This window comes from Chlorocebus sabaeus, chromosome 11 (genome assembly GCF_047675955.1).
Source record: "Chlorocebus sabaeus isolate Y175 chromosome 11, mChlSab1.0.hap1, whole genome shotgun sequence".
NCBI classification, from domain to species: domain Eukaryota; kingdom Metazoa; phylum Chordata; class Mammalia; order Primates; family Cercopithecidae; genus Chlorocebus; species Chlorocebus sabaeus.
Genome location: NC_132914.1, coordinates 95,926,876 through 95,948,123, shown reverse-complemented (window position 1 = coordinate 95,948,123; position 21,248 = coordinate 95,926,876). Strand labels below are relative to the sequence as shown.

Sequence of the window (21,248 nt, the reverse complement as noted above, 5' to 3'; positions counted from 1 at the left end):
CAGCCTGGGCAACAGAGTAAGACTCCATCTCCAAAAAAAGAAAAGAAAGGGGCCGCAGTTCTTAAAGGAAATAGCTGATGTGCTATGCTCTATTGTTCCAGGAGCTTTTATAAATAGCAATAACTATTTAATGTCTACAAAAACTCGGCCGGGTGTGGTGGCTCACACTTATAATCCCAGCACTTTAGGAGGCCGAGGCAAGAGGATCGCTTGAGCCCAGGGAGTTTGACCTGCAGTGAACTATGATTGCGTCACTGTAGACCTCTTCCTCTTCAGCTACCTCAAAAAACAAACAAACAAACAAAAATAGCCAGATCTTTTGTTTGTTTGTTTGTTTGTTTTAACCAGTGGTGGTAGTGTACCTGTGGTCCTAGCTACTTGCTGCTTGAGAGACTGAGGTGGGAGAATCACTTGAACCCAGGAGTTCAAGGCTGCAGTAAGCTATGATGAGGCTACAGTACTCCAGCCTGGGTAACAGAATGAGACCCTGTCGAAAAACAAACTACAACCCTATAAAGTATTGGCTGGGTGCTATGGCTCACACCTATAATCCCAACAGTTTGAGAGGCCAAGACAGGAGGATCACTTGAGCCCAGGAGTTCAAGACAAGACTGGGCAACATGGGAAGACCCCCATCTCTATAAAAAATTTAAAAATTAGCCACGGCCGGGCGCGGTGGCTCAAGCCTGTAATCCCAGCACTTTGGGGGGCCGAGACGGGCGGATCACGAGGTCAGGAGATCGAGACCATCCTGGCTAACACAGTGAAACCCCGTCTCTACTAAAAAATACAAAAAACTAGCCGGGCGAGGTGGCGGGCGCCTGTAGTCCCAGTTACTCGGGAGGCTGAGGCAGGAGAATGGCGTAAACCTGGGAGGCGGAGTTTGCAGTGAGCTGAGATCCAGCCACTGCACTCCAGCGCGGGCGACAGACCGAGACTCCATCTCAAAAAAAAAAAAAAAAAAAAAAAAATTAGCCAGGCATTGTGGCACATGCCTGTGTTCCCAGCTACTCAGGAGGCTGAGGGGGTAGGTTGGATTGGGCCTGCGAGGCTGCAGTGAGCCATGATCACACCACTGCACTCCAGCCTGGGAAAGAGAGCAAGATCTTGTCTTTAAAAAATAAAATTAAAATAAGGTATTATCCCCACTTCACAGATGAGGAGACATCAAAGTTATTTAACTTGCCCAAAGTGGTTATACATCTTAGTAAATGCCAGAGCTAAGGCAGTCCAGTCACCCACCTAATCAGTATGATTCGTTGCCTCCCTTTGATATTAATACCCAACAAAAGGCCCACATCCTAGAAATAGAAATCCCTGGGTCCAGAATTATAATTACTTTCTTCCTTCTACTAGAAGGTATACCCTTTAGCAGACCCTAATTGCCTGTTTTGTTTTTTTTTTTATTTTTTTATTTTTTTTTTTTGAGACGGAGTCTTGCTCTGTCGCCCAGGCTGGAGTGCAGTGGCCAGATCTCGGCTCACTGCAAGCTCCGCCTCCCGGGTTCACGCCATTCTCCTGCCTCAGCCTCCCGAGTAGCTGGGACTACAGGCACCCGCCACCTCGCCCGGCTAGTTTTTTTTTTGTAATATTTAGTAGAGACGGGGTTTCACCGTGTTAGCCAGGATGGTCTCGATCTCCTGACCTCGTGATCCACCCGTCTCCGCCTCCCAAAGTGCTGGGATTACAGGCTTGAGCCACCGCGCCCGGCCAATTGCCTGTTTTTTACACTCATCTAAATGGGAAGACTGGGAACTGCTCTTTAATTAGACTATGCCCCTGACTCATAAAAAGAAATGAAGCACCTTACGCCCTAACATGGATGCCAGTTTGAAAGCTTAGTTTTTCAGAACTGAAGCAGCTTTCTCAGCATATTTTCTTGACTTCTAGAAAATCAGTCATCTAGGCCAGGTGCGGTGGCTCACACCTGTAATCACTTGAATCTGGAAGTGCAGGTTGCAGTGAGCCAAGATCATGCCACTGCACTCCAGCCTAGGCAGCGGAGCGAGACCCTGTCTCAAAAAAAAGAAAGAAAGAAAAAAAATCAATCATCTTGTTTAATGTTAAATGAATTAATATTTATTATCAAGTACTTAGAATAGTGTCTGGCACATATAAGTGAAAAATAAAATACATTTTAACATAGCACAGCACACACCACTTCGTTTTTTTCTTCACTGGTGCTAAGTCAGCTTTGTACTTTTTTCTTATATGCACTGTTCACATGTATCAAGGATGAATTTTTTTTTATTTTAGTAAGAGGCTAATCATCAAAAAAACTAATTATCGGAGACGATATTTCCACTAACATGACACAGATTTTGTTTAAAGCTTGAATTTGAAAAGAAGTTCTGAGAAAGTCCTTTAATATATTTTTGTAGTGAATCAACCTTCATACAAAAGTCTCTTTTATAATAATGATTCATTCTGAATAAGCTCGCTAATATGTAGTATAGATCTATGGTGGAGTATTGGATAATAAAACCAGTCCCTGAAATTAACTGTATTTCTTTTTTTATTTCTTTTTGTTTTCTTTTTTTTCTGGCAGGGAGGGACAGGAAGGCGTGAGGAGGGCCACTCTTATTTCTTTAGGGTGGTCTCTTTCTTAATAGGGTCTCTATCTGCTGGCCTCAGATATCCTATACTCTGGCGGGGTTGGGGGGGAACTCTTAAAAGCCAGAAATGAAACAGCCAATGAAAAAAGAATTATGTTCAGCCATCTTTGAGAATTAGGATAATAGTGTTTTCTAATAACCAGAAGCTTTAAAGGTTGCTATTAATTTAAACACAGGAGAAAAGTCCATCTGTGCTAATAATGTAACCTGGGATCCTGTAGAATAGAAATTAGCCAGCATCATCAAAAGAAATGTATTTCCTCCAGTATTGTAAACATTTGTCCAATTTAGCTTTGGACAATTTTGTAGCTACATTTAGCCTAATGATGCCATTTATGAACTCAAAGCGTTACCACTTTTGCAAGGATGCACAAAGTTCATATAACTGCACTTACTCGGAAAAGTCTTTCACTTCTCCATTAAGCCTTGGGATCTTTAAATGATTGCCTTTCAGTGGAAATGAATTTCACAAAACACAGTCGGTCAGTATAGTTCTAAGTTTGACTATGCACTTAGACTACCCGAGAAGCTGTTGAGTTTCCAACATCCAAGCCACATCCCAAGCCAATTAAATCAGAATCTTCCTGAGACCCATGCATCAGATTTGTTAAAGCTGCCAGGTGATTGCAGTATGTAGCAAAGCTTTTGAACAACTTGTCTCAGGACTGTGATTTAGGCACTGTTCTCCAATTCATATCCATTTAAATCCAAATTTCAAAGGAGAATTATACTCAATTCTGTTAAGAACAACACAATTATTGTTCTTCTCATGGTTCTGCTCCATTGCATTTTGATGACTCAATGTGCAAAGAATTTCAACTGTTTTTTTTTTTCTGAGCCTGAAGAATTGAGTTAAAGTAGACAAAATGGTATTAGATACAAGACAATTCTTTTTTGCTTGCTCATTTCAAATCCTGTATAAACAGATGTTGATTTATTGTCTTGAAGATTGAGGTAGCTTTTTGGGCTTCCACTTGTGATGAAAAATAAACTCCAATTTTAGAGTGACATCTCAAGTACACCTATACGAATCACATATCGTTGAGTATAACCAATTGTACAGTTTATACACTTTGCACTGATTGTGATCTGTTGTCACTTTGACAATGGCTTTTTTCTATTTTCATACCTCTTTTCACACCTTCTGCTATTTTGCAACTTCTAATTACTATCACTTCTCTCTTCTACTCCACTGCTTTTCATCAATCTACTCTTCTACATTTCAGTTTTAAAATACTTTTTTATAGATAACTCTTGTTTCTCCTACATTTCAGCATAAAAACACCTGTTTTCTAGATATTACCCAAATATGGCCTTGTGAAAAACAGTAGAGATCAAAGATCTTGTTCTAAATTTTTCACTGTGTCTTCCTCTAAAATATTTCTTGTGCATGCATCTGTTACAGATATCACACCGTCTTATTTGTTGGGCTGTGAACTGTGAACAAGGGCAGTGCTTTACTCATCTTTGTATGAGTTAAACCAGTACCTACCTCATGAAAATCTGTCAAAATAAACTGATAAAAGCTCCATCTAGGCCGGGCATGTTGGCCCACACTTGTAATCCCAGTGCTTTGGGAGGCTGGGGTGGGAGGATCACTTGAGGCCAGGAATTCAAGACCACCTTGGGGCTAGGCATGGTGGCTCATGCCTGTAATCCTAGCACTTTGGGAGGCCAAGGCGGGTGGATCACTTTAGGTCAGGAGTTCAAAACCAGCCTGGCCAACATGGTGAAACCCTGTCTCTACTAAAAGTATAAAAAAATTAGCGGGACTTGTTGGCAGGCGCCTTTAATCCCAGCTACTTGGGAGGCTGAGGAGGAGAATCTCCTGAACCCAGGAGGTGAAGGCTGCAGTGAGCCAAGATCGCGCCATTACACTCCAGCCTGGGAAACGAGAGCGAAACTCCATTTAAAAAAAAAAGCTAAAGACTACCTTGGGCAACATACCGAAATGGTATCTCTACAAAGAAAAAATAAATTAACCAGCTTACAGTCCTAGCTACTTGGGAGGTTGAAGTAGGATGATCACTTGAGCCCAGGAGTTCAAGGCTACAGTGAGCTATGATTGTGACACTGCATTCCAGCCTGGGTGACAGACTGACACCCAGTGTGGAAAGAAAAAAAAAAAAAAAACTACAGCTACCCATACCAGAATTTATGTTGTTCTTAACAGAATTGGGTATAATTCTCCTTTGAAATTTGGATTTAAATGGATATGAATTGGAGAATAGTGATTTTTCTTTTCTTTTCCAGGTTTGTATTTCAGCAGTCGGAAAAATTTGCAAAGGTGGAAAACCAATACCAGTTACTGAAACTAGAAACCAATGAATTTCAACAACTTCAAAGTAAAATCAGTTTAATTTCAGAAAAGGTAATCATTAATTGGCTTATCTGGAACAGTGTTTCCCATTTTACTACCCCACTATCATTTCTCTATCCCAGCTCGGAACTTCTTTCTTCCTGCCTTTTAGACCATTACTATTTTAACTCTCACTAATCTTCCTACCTCTTGACATTCTCCCTCGGAGCTATTTTGACTCAGATTGCATTTTGAAGGACAAGGATTTTTTAATATGACAATTTCTAGTATTGAAAAAGACCAATTTGTTCATATTAGCATGATGCTAATTTTCTACTTAAGTGTCACATATCTAGAGCATTGAAAATATGGTTGATCATGTCTACAGCCATACTACCTTGAACACGCTCAATCTCATCTGAAAATATGGTTGATCTTTGGACATAAAATTAGAATATGAATAACACTTATTGGGAAAAGATCTATATTTTTTTTCCTTACTTTCTGCTTTTTAAGGATATATGTATATGCATTTAAGAATGGCTAGCCTAAACTGGGAGCAGTGGCTCATGCCTATAATCCCAGCACTGTGGGAGGCTGAGGCAGGCAAATCGCTTGAGGTCAGGAGTTAAGAGACCAGCCTGGCCAACATGGTGAAAACCCATCTCTACTAAAAATACAAAAATTAGCCGGGTATGGTGCACATGCCTGTAATCCCAGCTACTCGGGAGGCTGAGACAGGAGAATCTCTTGAACCCATGAGGTGGAGGTTGCAGTGAGCCGAGATTGCGCCACTGCGCTGTAGCCTGGGCTACAGAGTGAGGATCCGTCGCCAAAAAAAAAAAAAAAGTTAAAAAAAAGAATGGCTAGCCTAAAAGTAAGTATTTGTCCTGTAACCAAATAAGAATTCCAGTGAAAATTAAAATAATACCATGTCTATATTGTGTTTCTTCAAGTTGCTGATTTCTACTAGATGCATTATTACTATGATTCTTAGAAATGTGAGGCAAATAAACATTTTTGTAACTCCCACACCTCTCAAGAAAAAGTTAGCTGTGATCAATAAGGCATCATGTGGGACTTTTCTGGGTACCAGGGACCAAGCTATCATTGGGAAATATGACTTGTTCATTTATTCATTCACTAAACCTTTGCTTATGTCACAAGGTAAGCAAGGACCTATGCTTGGCACCAGGGTGGGTAAGGATGTTATAAAAATAGAAATGAAATGGAACATCTAAGTCTCTGCAGCCCCATGCACAGGATAAGCATATAATCCCCCAGAAGAGAAAAGCCATGGAGGAAAATTAAATATCCTTCACACATGCCAGGGGATTCCGTGGATGGTGAGACTAAGGGATTTGGGGAAGGAGCTGCAAAGGAGTTGGTATTTTCACGTAGGGCTCAAATTGGAATTTGAGCCAGGCGTGGTGGCTCATGCCTGTAATCCCAGCACTTTGGGAAGCCAAGGGAGGCGGATCACCTTGAGGTCAGGAGTTTGAGACCAGACTGGCCAACATGGTGAAACCCTGTCTCTACTAAAAATACAAAACTATTAGCTGGGCATAGTGGTTCATGCCTGTAATCCCAGCTACTTGGGAGGCTGATGCATGAGAATTGCTTGAACCCGGGAGGCAGAGGTTTCAGTGAGCTGAGATCACACCACTGCACTCCAGCCTGGCCAACAGAGTAAGACTCTGTCTCAAAAAAAAAAAAAAAAAATTGGAATCTGGTTGTAGTTGTTGGGGGAACTCTAACATACCATTAGAAGAAATCCCAGGGGCAAGAAACTTCATATATATATATTTTTTTAATTTTTTTGAGATAGGGTCTCCCCCTGTCATCCCAGCTCTCACTCTGTCATCCAGGCTGGAATGCAGTGTTGGAATAACAGCTCACTGCAGCTTCAACCTCCCAGGCTCAAGCACTCCTCCCAACTCAGCCTCCCAAGTAACTGGGACTAACAGGCATGCTACTGCACCCAGCTAATTTTTTTTTCTTTACTTTTTTGGAGAGACGGGGTCTTGCTACATGCCCAGGCTGGTATCAAACTCCTGGGCTTAAATTACCCTTCTGCCTCTGCCTCCCAAAGAATTGATATTACAAATGTGAGCCACTTTGTCTTGCCAAAACTTCACATATTTAATTAAAAGCTATTGAAGGCCAGGCACGGTGACTCACACCTGTAATCCCAGCACACTGGGAGGCCAAGGTGGGCAGATCACGAGGTCAGGAGTTTGAGATCAGCCTGGCCAACATGGTGAAACCCCACCTCTACTAAAAATACAAAAATTAGCTGGGCATGGTGGCAGGCGCCTGTAATCCCAGCTACTTGGGAGGCTGAGGCAGGAGAATTGCTTTAACCTGGGAGGTGGAGGTTGCAGTGAGCCAAGACTGTGCCATTGCACTCCAGCCTGGACAACAGAGTGAGACTCTGTCTCAATAAATAAATAAATAAATAAATATAAATAAAGGCTATTGAAAACTTATTTTGAACAGAGATTTCTCTTTTTTGGGGGGGGGGAGGAGAGGGGCTTGGTACTGTGTTTCACTTTTCTCACCCAGGCTGGAATACAATGGCTCAATTTTGTCTCACTGCAACCTCCGCCCAGGCTGGAGTGCAGTGGCGCAATCTCGGCTTACTGTAACCTCTGCCTCCCCAGTGTAAGTGATTATCCTGCCTCAGCCTCCCGAGTAGCTGGTACTACAGGTGCATACCACCATGCCCGACTAATTTTTATATTTTTAGTAGAGATGGGGTTTTACCTTGTTGGCCAGACTGGGCATAGTGGCTCACACCTGTAATCCCAGCACTTTGGGCAGCCGAGGCGGGTGGATCACCTAAGGTCAGGAGTTCAAGACCAACCTGACCAACATGGTAAAACCCCATCTCTACTAAAAACACAAAAATTAGCCAGGCATGGTAGCACATGCCTGTAGTCCCAGCTACTCAGGAGACTGAGGCAAGAGAATCGCTTACACTAGGGAGGCAGAGGTTACAGTAAACTGAGATTGCGCCACTACACTCCAGCCTGGGCAACAAAGCGAGACTCCATCTCAAAAAAAAAAAAAAAAAGGCTTCTGAAGCAGGTTTTTAAAATATTATAGAATCCAAAAACTCCAAAAAATATTCAGTCTTGGCCTGGCGTGGTGGCTCACGCCTATAATCCCAGCACTTTGCGAGGCCAAGGCAGGTCGATCACCTGAGGTCAGGAGTTCAAGACCAGCCTGACCAACGTGGAAAAACCCCATCTCTACTAAAAATACAAAAAATTAGCTGGGCGTGGTGGCGCATGCCTGTAATCCCAGCTACTCGGGAGGCTGAGGTAGGAGAATCACTTGAACCCGCGAGGTGGAGGTTGTGGTGAGCCGAGATCGCGCCATTGCACTCCAGCCTGGGCAACAAGAGTGAAACTCTGTCTCAAAAAAAAAAAGAAATATTCAGTCTTTTCATAGCTTTTTCTCCCATTCTGCCCTGGGAGTAATTTAATAAGAGGTCCCTTTTCACAAAGGTGGCCCTAAAGGACAGCATAACACAGGAGGGGAAAGCAGCTAGACGTGGACACTCATCACAAATGTGTGACCTTGGACAAATCACTATAACTTATCTTGGTCTCTATTTCATCATTTATTAAGTGAGAAATAATAAGATTTTTATAAAGATCAGGTGAGATATACAGTAATTAAGTGAGAAATAATAAGGTTTTTATAAAGATCAGATACAGTAAGTCCTCAACATTGTCAATAGGTTCCTGGAAACTATGATTTTAAGTGAAGTGTATAATGAAACCAATTTTTTTCTCATCTACGTTGTAATGAAAGGACATTGAAACAACGTCGTTGGAGGAGCTGCTCTGAATAGTTCCACTTAAAGTCAGTTTCCAAGAACCTACCAATGACGTTAAGTGAGGACTTACTTTATGTACAAATTCTTTGAAAACAATCAAGCACTAATAAAGTACTAGCTCTTTTTCTTTTTCTTTTTTTTTTCTTTTCTTTTTTTTTTTTTTTGAGACAGAGTTTTGTTCTTATTGTCCAGGCTGGAGTGCAATGGCGAGATCTGGCTCACTGCAACCTCCTCCTCCTGGGTTCAAGCAATTCTTCTGCCTCAGCCTCCCAAGTAGCTGGGATTACAGGCATGTGCCACCATACCTGGCTAATTTTTTGTATTTTTAGTAGAGATGGGGTTTCACCATGTTAGGCAGGATGGTCTCGATCTCCCAACCTCAGGTGATCCTCCCACCTCAGCCTCCCAAAGTGCTGGGATTACAGCGTGAGCCACCACACCCAGCCCTACTAGCTCTTTCTTTAAGAAAAAATGAGGTCCGGTGTGGTGGCTCATGCCTGTAATGTCAGCACTTTGGGAAGCTAAGGTGGGAGCATCACTTGAGCCCAGCAGTTTGAGACCAGGCCAGGCAACATGGTGAGACCCCATCGCTACAAAAAAAAATATTTTAATAAATAAAAATGAAAAACGATTAGAATATGTTGGCGCCCATAAATGCTAGCTACTGTGGCATACTAGTCACTACATGTTTGCAGATTAAATCTATAACATCTTGAACTTACTTGGGGTGTACTGCCTTCAGATTACAGTGAGGCTCTGATGAACCTCCTCAACAGGACATTAACTTAGATAAGGATAAGCTTGCCTCTTCAAAATACTGCTAATAAAACAACTAAACCTAAACATGTTAATGGTTAGTATTTCTCATGATTGATTTTAAAAGGAACTTGTATTATGGCTGTATGTGTACATTTAAAAGAAGTTTTTATTTCTTTGGTTTTTTTGTTTTGTTTTCTTTAAGAGTGTGTGTGTGTGTGTGTGTGTGTGTGTGTGTGTGTGTGTGTGTGTTTGAGACAGGGTCTTGCTCGGTCACCCAGGATGGAATGCAGTGGCATGATCATAGCTCACTGCAACCCTGAACTCTTGGGCTCAAGGAATCCTCCCACCTCAGCCTCCCAAGTAGCTGGGACTCCAGGCGCACACTACCGTGCCCAACTAATTTTTGTATGTGTGTGTAGAGACAGGGTCTTGCTTTGTGCCCAGGCTGATCTCGAACTCCTAGGCTCAAGCAGTCCTTCTGCCTTGGCTTCCCAACATGTTGGGATTAAGGCGTAAGCCACCATGCCCAACCCTTAAAATAAATTGTAAACATTTCAGAGTGGTGTTAGTCATTCTTGTTATATACTCTTTAGGTCTTGACTGGGGTGGACTAGAAGGCTTAGGGTCATTCTTCTTAAACATCAACAAACGTATTATTTGTACTCTGAGATGTAGGGATTACACAAAGGTATAAGACATGGTCTCTTCTATGAAATTTGGAAACTTTCACATCTGCACCCTGCTAATTCATCAGTCTGTTAATGAGTCCAATTTCGGAGTCACTTCCAGGCCTTTCTGCATCGCCCTTCTAACTTTTTATCTCTCCTCAAAGCATCCATTGCCCCACAGTGCTAATTCTTTTGTGGCACTACTTATAATCTATTGTGATTTTTTTGGTTGCTAGTTTAGCTCCCTTACTCCTCTTTAGAGCAAACACTGCATCTTTTATCTCCATTTCTCTAGAACCTGATAATGGAACTACCTCACACAGGGTACTCGGTAGATCTTATTGGGACTCTAGAATATATGATGCGGAAGATCCAAACACTGTCTCCCAATCAAATTGTGAAATCAAGGACTATGCTGTATTTGTCTCCACTGTCTCACACAAGGCTGGCACAGAGTGAACCCTCAAAATTTGTGAATTCTATGTGCTAAGTGGCAAATATGTGGCAAATGCATATGTAATAGGTACTACAGGAATTCAGGTTGTCAGGGCTAGGGCTGTGGAAGAAATGCTGCACCGAGGAGCTGAGATCCGGTCTGAGCCTTGAAGTAAGGACAACGTAACTAAATAAAGAGGAGAGGAGGATAGCACAGGGAGAGGTTAGAGAATTTGAGACTTTATCCTGGAAGTATTAGGGAACATCAAAGGTTTTGTAACAGTGTACCATGATAGGCATACCAGTTTTTAAAAGCTTACTCTAGTAGTAGTGTGTAGGCTAATTTAGAGAGCAAGCCACTGGAAGCAGATATTAGATATTACTTTTTCTTTTTTTTTTTTTTTTTTTTTTTTTTTTTTTTTTTTTTTTGAGACAGAGTCTTGCTCTGTCACCCAGGCTGGAGTGCAGTGGCCAGATCTCAGCTCACTGCAAGCTCCTCCTCTCGGGTTCACACCATTCTCCTGCCTCAGCCTCCCGAGTAGCTGGGACTACAGGCACCCGCCACCTCGCGCGGCTAGTTTTTTGTATTTTTTAGTAGAGACGGGGTTTCACCGTGATAGCCAGGATAGTCTCGATCTCCTGACCTCGTGATCCGCCCGTCTCGGCCTCCCAAAGTGCTGGGATTACAGGCTTGAGCCACCGCGCCCGGCGATATTACTTTTTCTAAAATACTTTCCTTCATCACTGAAGTCTAGGTTGGGTCTCCACCAGAGTGCTTCCATAGCTCTTCCCCTGTTATAGTGCATATACACTTGTCTTTCTCGTCAATTAAACAAAGCTGCTTAAGGGCAAAACTGTATCTTGTTCAGTATTATGTCTTCAGCGTAATGCTGCAAGCACATGATAAATTAATGATCATTTCTAGGCCTTCCTGTAGTCTCTAAAGCTGTTATCTAAGTGTAGACTAAAAGAGGTCTATGACTTGGCCTTCTATATTCCAGATACAGATTAGGAGGTGCCAGAGGCTTAGCATCATTTACAAATACTTAAAACACCTTACCATTCAATTTGACTTGTCTCACTAAACTGTTTTTTGATTCATTTTGCCTTTGTATCTGTAAGACCTGATTCTAGTACTTTCTCTGCAAGAGGTTGGTCAAAAATTTTTTTTCAGCAGAAACCCTTCCAGAATTACAGGATTTAGGAAAGATATCAAATTTTATACAAAGTTATAATTTCTAAAAAGCCAAATAACATCTAAGTTACTTACCATTGGAGTTAAAAAGAGGAAATTGTGATCTATTTCAGGCCCTTTAACATTACTTTTCTCTTGAATATGCTTCCATAGAAGTGCTGAAATATCTAGGATTATGTGTTCAGGTGTATTTTTTTTTTTAACAGTGCTGGCCAGGCACGGCGGCTCTCGCCTGTAAATCTAGTACTTTGGGAGGCCGAGGCAGGCAGATCACTAGAGGTCAACAGTTCAAGACCAGCCTGACCAACATGGTGAAACCCCATCTGTACAAAAAATAACAAAAATTAGCTAGGCATGGTGGCGCGTACCTGTAATCCCAGCTACTCGGGGAAGCTGAGGCAAGAGAATACCTTGAACCTAGGAGGTGGAGGTTACAGTGAGCTGAGATGGTTCCACTGCACTCCAGCCTGGGTGACAGGCTGTCTCAAATAAATAAATAAATAAATAAATAAAACACAGGGCTAACATATTTGTGAAAACTATTAACGTAATAAATGTCTTTGTCAGCATGATTCTGATATACTTGGATATTTTAGACATCTTCAGAATTTTAACATGGCATGTATTATGCTCCTGATTGTTAAAGTGTGTTTCTCTAATATGAAAATTATTAAGTAGCCTTGGGAATTGTTTTGTGTTATAAATGCAGCTTGAGTCTACTGAAAGCATCCTTCAGGAAGCTACATCATCCATGTCTTTGATGACCCAGTTTGAGCAGGAAGTATCCAACCTCCAAGATACCATGCATGGCATTCAAAATAATGAAGAGGTACTCACTCAAAGGATGCAAAGCCTTAATGAGAAATTTCAGAATATTACGGATTTTTGGGAGAAAAGCCTAGAAGAAATAAACATTAATACAGATATTTTCAAATCAGAAGCAAAACATGCACATTCTCGAGTAACTGTCCAAATTAACTCGGCTGAGCAGGAAATAAAATTGCTCACTGAACGGCTAAAAGATTTGGAAGATAGCACACTAAGAAATATTAGAACAGTAAAAAGGCAAGAAGAAGAAGATCTCCTGCGAGTAGAGGAACAGCTAGGCTCTGATACAAAGGCAGTTGAAAAGTTAGAAGAGGAACAGCATGCCCTCTTTGCCAGAGATGAAGATCTGACTAATAAACTTTCCGACTACGAACCCAAAGTTGAAGAATGCAAGACACATTTGCCAACAATTGAAAGTGCTGTTCGCTCTGTTCTCAGAGTCTCTCAGGATCTGATAGGAACAGAAAAGAAGATGGAAGACTTGACTATGCAGATGTTTAATATGGAAGATGATATGCTGAAAGCAGTGTCTGAAATAATGGAGATGCAGAAAACCCTTGAAGGAATTCAGTATGATAATCGCATATTAAAGATGCAAAATGAACTGGATGTTCTAAAAGAAAAAGTTCATGATTTTATAGTATACTCAATGCATACTACAGGAGAAAAGGAAACTGTGAAAGAATATAATACAGAAAATAAAGGAATTGGTGGTGATTTTTAAATTCATGACATTTATTCTGATGAACCATATCATTACACATAAATTGATTAGTCCATTGATTTTGAGTTACTTTGATATGCCTCATCTTATCCTACATTATTGGAAAATAAATGAGATGTCCACACAAATGGATTATCCACATAATCAAAGCTTTTGAAGCACTGAAACTTATTTCATTTTAACCATTTTAAATAGAAATAGTTCTTTAAAAATGTTTCTCTACTTTTAAAACAAGATACTTAATACTTTTAATGTTTTTAAAAGTATTTTAAAAGTTTAATGTTAAAGCATTAGTGGACATCATTATTAATTTCACCTATTATATTGGACCCACGTATATTGATGTCTCCAGGGGCTAATGAAGAGTATTTACTGCTTCACTAAATGACCCCAATTTGCCATTTTTCAAACCTATGTCTCATACCTTTTCTGTCACCTAATCTTGATGTCAGGTTGGTTGGTAATGTGCCTGCCTTAGCCAGTTCTTCACTTTCTTACATAATTCACTGCAGGTTAAGAATCCATACAACCAAGTTCATGGGAGTTTTGTGTAAAATAAAAGATAACATGCGTGAGGGAGAGTCTGGTGCCTTTGCTATGAATTAATATGCACTTTCTGAAAAACTGTGAAGCCTGGGAAACATTTTAGTTTTTGTTAAGGTTCTAAACTGTGTTATGGATACTTGTAAGACTTTTAAAATCAGAGTAAGTATGTTCTTACATAAGGCCTTTCTTAGGAATTATGTGTATATACATCTTTGAAATATCTTTATATACCTGGGTTTTAAGTTCCAACTGTGTTAGACATGAGTTTGCTAGATCCATGATCTCTAGATGGTTTACTTAAAAATAAATAGTCCAGGCGCAGTGGCTCACGCCTGTAATCCCAGCACTTGGGGAGGCCGAGGTGGGCGGATCACGAGGTCAGGAGATCGAGACCATCCTGGCTAACATGGTGAAACCCCGTCTCTACTAAAAAATACAAAACATTAGCCGGGCATGGTGGCGGGTGCCTGTAGTCCCAGCTACTCGGGAGGCTGAGGCCGGAGAATGGCATGAACCCGGGAGGCAGAGCTTACAGTGAGCCAAGATCGCGCCACTGCACTCCAGCCTGGGTGACAAAGCGAGACTCTGTCTCAAAAATAAATAAATAAATACATAAATAAAAATAAATAAGCCTGTGGTCTGTTTTGAGGGAAAAGTTACATAACTCTGATAATTAGTTATGATAATAACTATGATAGTTAAAAGTATGTCATTTTAAACATTTCCCAAACCACTAAATTTGTTTTACGAATTGATTTTATTTGAAATTATATAATGTAGTCAACTGTATGTGGAAGTTTGTTCTTGTTTCTTTGTCAGTAACCTTACCAGTTTTATAATGAAGTTTTCAGTGGAATTAAAGAACCTGAAAGCAGTCAGTTACAAAAAGGTAGTTTTGATCAAGTAGTCTTAATATGTAAATTTGCAAGTTTTTGTAGAACCCCCAAACTCGTTCTCCATCGGAATTAAGAGGGCCTATGGTAGGCAGCCATGAATCATAAAAATAAGCCTGGCAAGGTCTATTGTTAAGGGGCATAGCATTAATTTTTGCAGTATTAAAATTACACTTCTTGACTTCTGAATGTCTCTTATTTGCGTGCACTGACAAAATTCTATTTGTTTACTTTTATTTTAATGCTAATAAAACAGATTATAAAGTAAGCTGGAACTTTGTTGTTTTAACCTCCATCCTGTCAAGGCAAATGTAATTTCTTCTCTTATACTCTTCACATTTAAATATTTTTTTCTCACCTATCACTACATTTAATATAAGGTTATTTGAAGTTATATATACCATGGTAATGGTTACTGAAAGTAAATGAAAATGTGGCCACTGTGCTCTATGATGATACAAGGGAAAGAAAAACTGCACTTCTACAAGTATAACATGAGAAAACTATTAAAGTGTATATGTGTGTGTATGTGTGTATAGATATGTAGATATAGACATATCCTGTATTTATGAAGAGGTTTTCCTATTAAGAAATTGTTATTATAGAGATTTAGATGTACTTAATTTGTCTTTTTGTTTCTTCCATTCATTTATTTAACACAGATGCTTAAAATTTCAAAAACTCTCCTGTATATCAAATATTAAATTACATTGTTAGTCTTTTCTTTAGGGAAAATTACCAATATCCTAAAACACATTTTTGTATCTTTGTAACTGATAATAAATTTTATATCAATTAATTTCTTATACAGTGGCCAGGCACAGTGCCGCATGCTTATAATCCCAATACTTTGGGAGGCTGAGGCAGAATGGCTTGAGCCCAGGAGTTTGAGACAGCGTGGGTAACATAGTGAGACCTCGTCCCTACAAAGACAAAAAAAAGTGTAAGGAGAAGTGGGGCCAAGCACAATGGCTCACTCCTATAATTCCAACATTCTGGGACGCTGAGGTGGGAGGATCGCTTGAGCTCAGGAGTTCAAGACCAGTCTGGATAACATGGCGAGACCTCATGTCTACTAAAAGTCAAAAAAAAAGTGCATCCCTGTGGTCCTAGCGACACAGGAGGCTAAGCCCAGGTGTTCAAGGTTGCAGTGACCTGCACCACTGCATTCCAGCCTGGGTGACAGAGCAAGACCGTGTCTCAAAAGCATAAGAGTACTGGATCAGCTGGGCACAGTGGCTCACCCCTGTAATCCCAGCACTTTGGGAGGCTGAGGTGGGCGCGTCACCTGAGGTCAGGAGTTGGAGACCAGCCTGGCCAATATGGTGAAACCCTATCTTTACTAAAAATACAAAAATTAGCCAGACGTGGTAGCAGGTACCTGTAATCCCAGCTACTTGGGAGGCTGAGGCAGGAGAATTGCTTGAACCTGGGAGGCAGAGGTTGCAGTGAACCAAAATCATGCCATTGCACTACAGCCTGGCAACAGAGTGAAACTCCAAAAAAAAAAAAAGTACTGGATCAATTTTTTTTAATGTAACATGAATAAATCACTTTTACAATATAAGTACCTACTTTAAACTCTTGAATATACAATTTTTAAATGTAACATTGCCTTAAATTTAGCTAAATGATCAGAAACTATTGACTAAGTATAATTATATATTTTATAACTAAAACTCTACATTTATTAGCCTGTATGGCTTCAAAGAAAAACCCATAAGATACAAAATTAGTAGTAGTATTTTTAATGTCAACCTAATTGTAGACCTTTGTATGAATCTATAAATTGTTCAAATTTTGATGTACCATTACACAATGATGCTGAAAATTTATCAAACTCAATAAGAAAAAAAAAAACCATCCTTTGTAGACTTACCCCATATTTGCACAGTTGACAAAAGCTCTATAAATTTTCCTAGCACCTGCTCATTTCAATTTATAAGCTATTAATTAATCTTGAGACAGGATCTCACTCTGTCACCCAGGCTGGAGTGTAGCGGCGTGATCACAGCTCACTGCAGCTTCAACCTCCTGGGCCCAAGGGATCCTCCCATCTCAGCTCCTCGGATTGCGGGAATTACAGGTGCACACCACCATGCCCAGGTAATTTTATTTTTTTGTAGAAACAGTCTCATGTTGCCCAGGCTGGTCTCAAACTCCTGGGCTGAAGCAGTTCTCCCACCTCGACCTCCCAAAGTGCTGGGATTGGAGGCGTAAGCCACCATGACCAGCCTATAAACTATTAATTTAATACAAATCAAAATACTCCACCCCAGCTTTATACAGCAGGAAAGGAGAGAACTACCATTTTAGCACCTGTTAAAATGACATACCCACAGGTATGTCAAGCATTTCTAGGAAATGTGCATTCATCATCATCATTCCTTTTTTTGTTTTTTTTTTTAAGACAGAGTCTCACTCTGTCCCTATGCTGGAGTGCAGTGGTGCAATCTCGGCTCACTGCAACCTCCACCTCCCGGGTTCAAGCGATTCTCCTGCGTCAGCCTCCCAAGTAGCTGGGACTATAGGCACGTGCCACCACGTCCAGCTAATTTTTGTATTTTTAGTAGAGATGGGGTTTCTCCATGTTGACCAGGATGATCTGGATATCTTGACCTCGTGATCCGCCTTCCTTGGCCTCCCAAAGTGCTGGGATTACAGACGTAAACCACTGCGCCCAGCCTTCATTATCATCATCATAACAGCTGTATATATTAATTACCTACCTTGTGCCAGTCATTATCACTAATCCTTACTACACCTTTGCTAGCTATTAGACCCATTTTACAAATAAGGAAATGGAGACAGGAACATTGGGAACCTTGCAATCACACTGTAGACCTAAGTCTGTTCAATTCCAGAGGCCAAGGACATCTCACTACACCGTGGAGCCTGCTACTGTTCAACTAGGGGAGAAAAATCACAACAAATCTGCTGTTAGTAGAACTATCTTGATAACTCAAAAAGCAATAATTCAGTCAAATGTGTTCTCTACTATGTTGCCATTAAACCAGACTGTAAGTCCCTCAAAAGCTGTAGCTGTGCTCTAAAATTGTTTGGCCCTTGAGCATAAGAAGGAATCAATAAATGAGTAAATATTGGAGAAGAGGAGAAAGCAGTGCTGAAGATCCCTAGGCTGTACTCCTCTAATCTATTAATAGGTTTTGCCACTGCATATTCTGGGCACTTTGTTTCAGGGCTTAGTTTTAAATAGTAAAAGGAGAGAATTATACCAATAATCGCTAAGATGTCTTCTGACTTTAAGTGGTTTTATTTACTTATTTACCCCTTTTTTAATATAAAAAAAAGTAGAGATGAGGATCTCTCTATGTGGCCCAGGCTGGTCTCAAACTCCTGACCTCAACGGATCCTCCTTCCTTGGCCTCCCAAGGTGCTGGGATAACAAGTGTGAGCCACTGCGCCTGATCTAAATGGTTTTAAATTATACAGATCAATAAAATGTCTAGGTCCTTTAATAGAATTCAAAGATCCTAGCTGGGCGCAGTGGCTTACACCTGTAATTTCAGCACTTTGGGAGGCCAAGGTGGGTGGATCACGAGGTCAGGAGATCGAGACCATCCTGGCCAACATGGTGAAACCTCTGTCTCTGCTAAAAATACAAAATTAGCTGAGCGTGATGGTGGGTGCCTGTAATCCCAGCTACTCGGGAGGCTGAGGCAGGAGAATCTCTTGAACCCAGGAGGCGGAGGTTGCAGTGAGCCAAGATGGCACCACTGCACTCCAGCCTGGGCGACAGAGCAAGACTCTGTCTCAAAAAAAAAAAAAAAAAAAAAAAAAAAAAAAATCCTTTAGCAAGTTTTTAGAAAGCAGATTGGACCTAGAAATCATATTCTTGAACCATGTTGCCGTGCTTGTAGATCCAGGTAATGTTTAACATTATAGGACAGCATCTAGCCTCATACCTTGAATATATGATAGGAATTTAATAAATATTCTGGCTGGGGGCAGTGGCTCATGCCTGTAATCCCAGCACTTTGGGAGGCTGAGGAGGGCAGATCACTTGAGGTCAGGAGTTTGCAACATGGTGAAACACAGTCTCTACTAAAAAAAAATAAAAAAAAAAAATAGAAAACTTAGCCAGGTGTGGTGGTGCATGCCTGTAATCCCAGCTACTTGGGAGGCTGAGGCCAGAGAATCGCTTGGGCGGCAGAGGTTGCAGTGAGCAGAGATTGCACCAGTGCACTCCAGCCTGGGCAACAGAGCGAGACTCCATCTCATAAATAAATAAATAATCAAATCACTGATGTACATTTTTTTTTTTTCTGAGAAAGGGTCTGGTTCTGTTGCCCAGACTGGAGTGCAGTGGCATGATCTCAGCTCACTGCAACCTCTGCCTCCCAGGATCAAGCCATCCTCCCAGTTCAGCCCTACTATTTTTGTAATTTTTGTAGAGATGGAGTTTCACTATGTTGCCCAGGCTGGCCTTGAACTCTTGAGCTCAAGTGATCCATCCACCCCACCTCACAAAAGTGCTGGGATTACAGGCATGAGCCACCATCCCCAGCCTTCACTGATGTGCTCTTTTCAGCTACTGATAGACTCTTAACTCTTCTGTCCTTCCTAGGCAAATAGGTTAACCAAGACCAAAGTAATTTTTAAAGTAATTTAATACAACAATCTCTAGACTATTACCACACTGTATTGAGCTTATATTTTAGTAAAGATCAAAAGAAGTTCAAGATAGCTTGCTTTTATAAACAACCAAGTGAAACAAAGAGATTTACTAGCAGCTTCTTCCTAATAATCTGATCCTTCTAAGAATAAGCTAAGCCCATTCATCGACATCTTGTTTAATTGCTATTAAGCCACTTTTACCAGAGTAGATACATTAATAAATGATAACCTGGTAATGAAATAGACGAAAGTAGCCATCTAGTCTTTTCTCCCTTGGGAGATTGTTTCATCAAATACACTATGTTGCAAAACTTCCTCCTTAAAAATAAAATGTGATTTTGCAATCACTTCTTGGTTTCCTTCCTATTTGTGGCTACTGCTTAATGTCATACCCACAGGAACATTTTCGCAAGCTCACTTCTCTACCAAAAAACACATTTTGGACCACCTTATCCACCAATAATTAATTTTAGCATAAAGCGATTGAGGAGAAAAATCCTCAAGTGTATTTTGAAATTAAACATTTGTGATGGGGCGAAGTGGGGGAGTTGCTACTTAGAATTATTTTGTCCTACTGCCCCATTTCCATACTTCATTATAATTATTTTGCAACTATATGGCTGCTTCTTTTTAAAGCTGCCCTCAAAGTAATATTCTGAGCATAATGCATTTTTATTTATGTTAAATAAAACTAAATGTATGATAACCAAAACAATCTCAAAAGGTTGGCATTAGCCGAGTCAGCCAAATACAATTTAAGAAAGCTAATTCAAGCTAGGTGTGGTGGCTCATGCCTGTAATCCCAGCATTTTGGGAGGATTACTTGAGCCAGGAGTTCAAGACCAGCCTGGGCAGCTTAGTGAGACCCCCATCTCAAAATTTTTTTTAAAGAAAGATAATTGATAAGAAAACATTGAAGAAATACACAGTTATTTTAGCAAAAAGATATATTTAGATTATACTGCATATTTAATTTTGTAAAAATGTTTTACAGTCTGATTATTTGTTTTTATAAATTTTAATTTCAATTTTTTTGTTTTAGAGATGGGGGTCTTCCTATATGCCCAGGCTGCAGCACAGTTAGTATTCATAGGCGCAATCATAGCACACTACAGTGTCAAACTCCTGGACTCAAGCTTTTTTATGTCTTCTTTTCTGAGTTTTAAGTAATACATTTATCGACATTCTGTGTCCCAAACTAAACTACAAACTCCCTAAAAGCAGGGACTGTTCTTGATCATATTAGCACATACTGCATTATAGTATATGTTGTAGAATCAAGCTAGTTTTATTAATAGAAAGTTATAATTTCCTACTTTACAACATAGTGCTTTCCTAGAAAACAAGCTGAAAGTTAAATGTGCAAAAGTCAAATGATTGACTTACACGTTATAAATGGGATTCTTTTTCCAGAGTAATTACTGTATGTCTGTCTTTGGGCATAGGCATTAGCAATGTATTTCTAGCCATTTTACATTTGTTTCTTAATTTGTTTTTCTTCATAATTGAGCACACAGTCCATAGGCTAATCTTCTGATTGAAGCTAAATAGTCTTACCTGATTTGCATTTTTGTTTTGATTGTCCGACTTTATCCAACTTTGTATTGTTTATGAGATCTATCCATCTTATCACTGTGTAATTTTCCCTTCTTCATTTTATTAACTGATGGCACAGTGCAATAAAATGTCAAATATTTAAAGTTCAATAAAATATTCAACTCCCCAACACTGCTATATAGGCATGCACATGTGTGTGCACAGACACAGGACCATCATCACAAACAACAACAAAAATAACAAC

At 40.3% G+C, this 21,248-nt stretch overlaps 1 protein-coding gene across 3 annotated transcripts in view; it reads left to right on the top strand.

Annotated features, from left to right (window-relative positions):
- IKBIP (IKBKB interacting protein) overlaps positions 1-21,248 on the top strand; it is a 30,410-nt gene that overhangs the window by 5,125 nt on the left and 4,037 nt on the right. Inside the window, exons 2-3 of one of the 3 annotated variants that reach the window (XM_008004346.3) lie at positions 4,869-4,986; positions 12,528-15,077. The exons of 1 other annotated variant lie outside the window; for it this stretch is intronic. In XM_008004346.3, coding sequence (XP_008002537.3) covers positions 4,869-4,986; positions 12,528-13,370 — 961 coding nt within the window. In that variant the 3' untranslated portion in view covers positions 13,371-15,077. Of the gene's footprint in view, positions 1-4,868; positions 4,987-12,527; positions 15,078-21,248 lie in introns of those variants that run through there. One more of the 3 variants, XM_008004347.3, reaches the window with a different exon arrangement.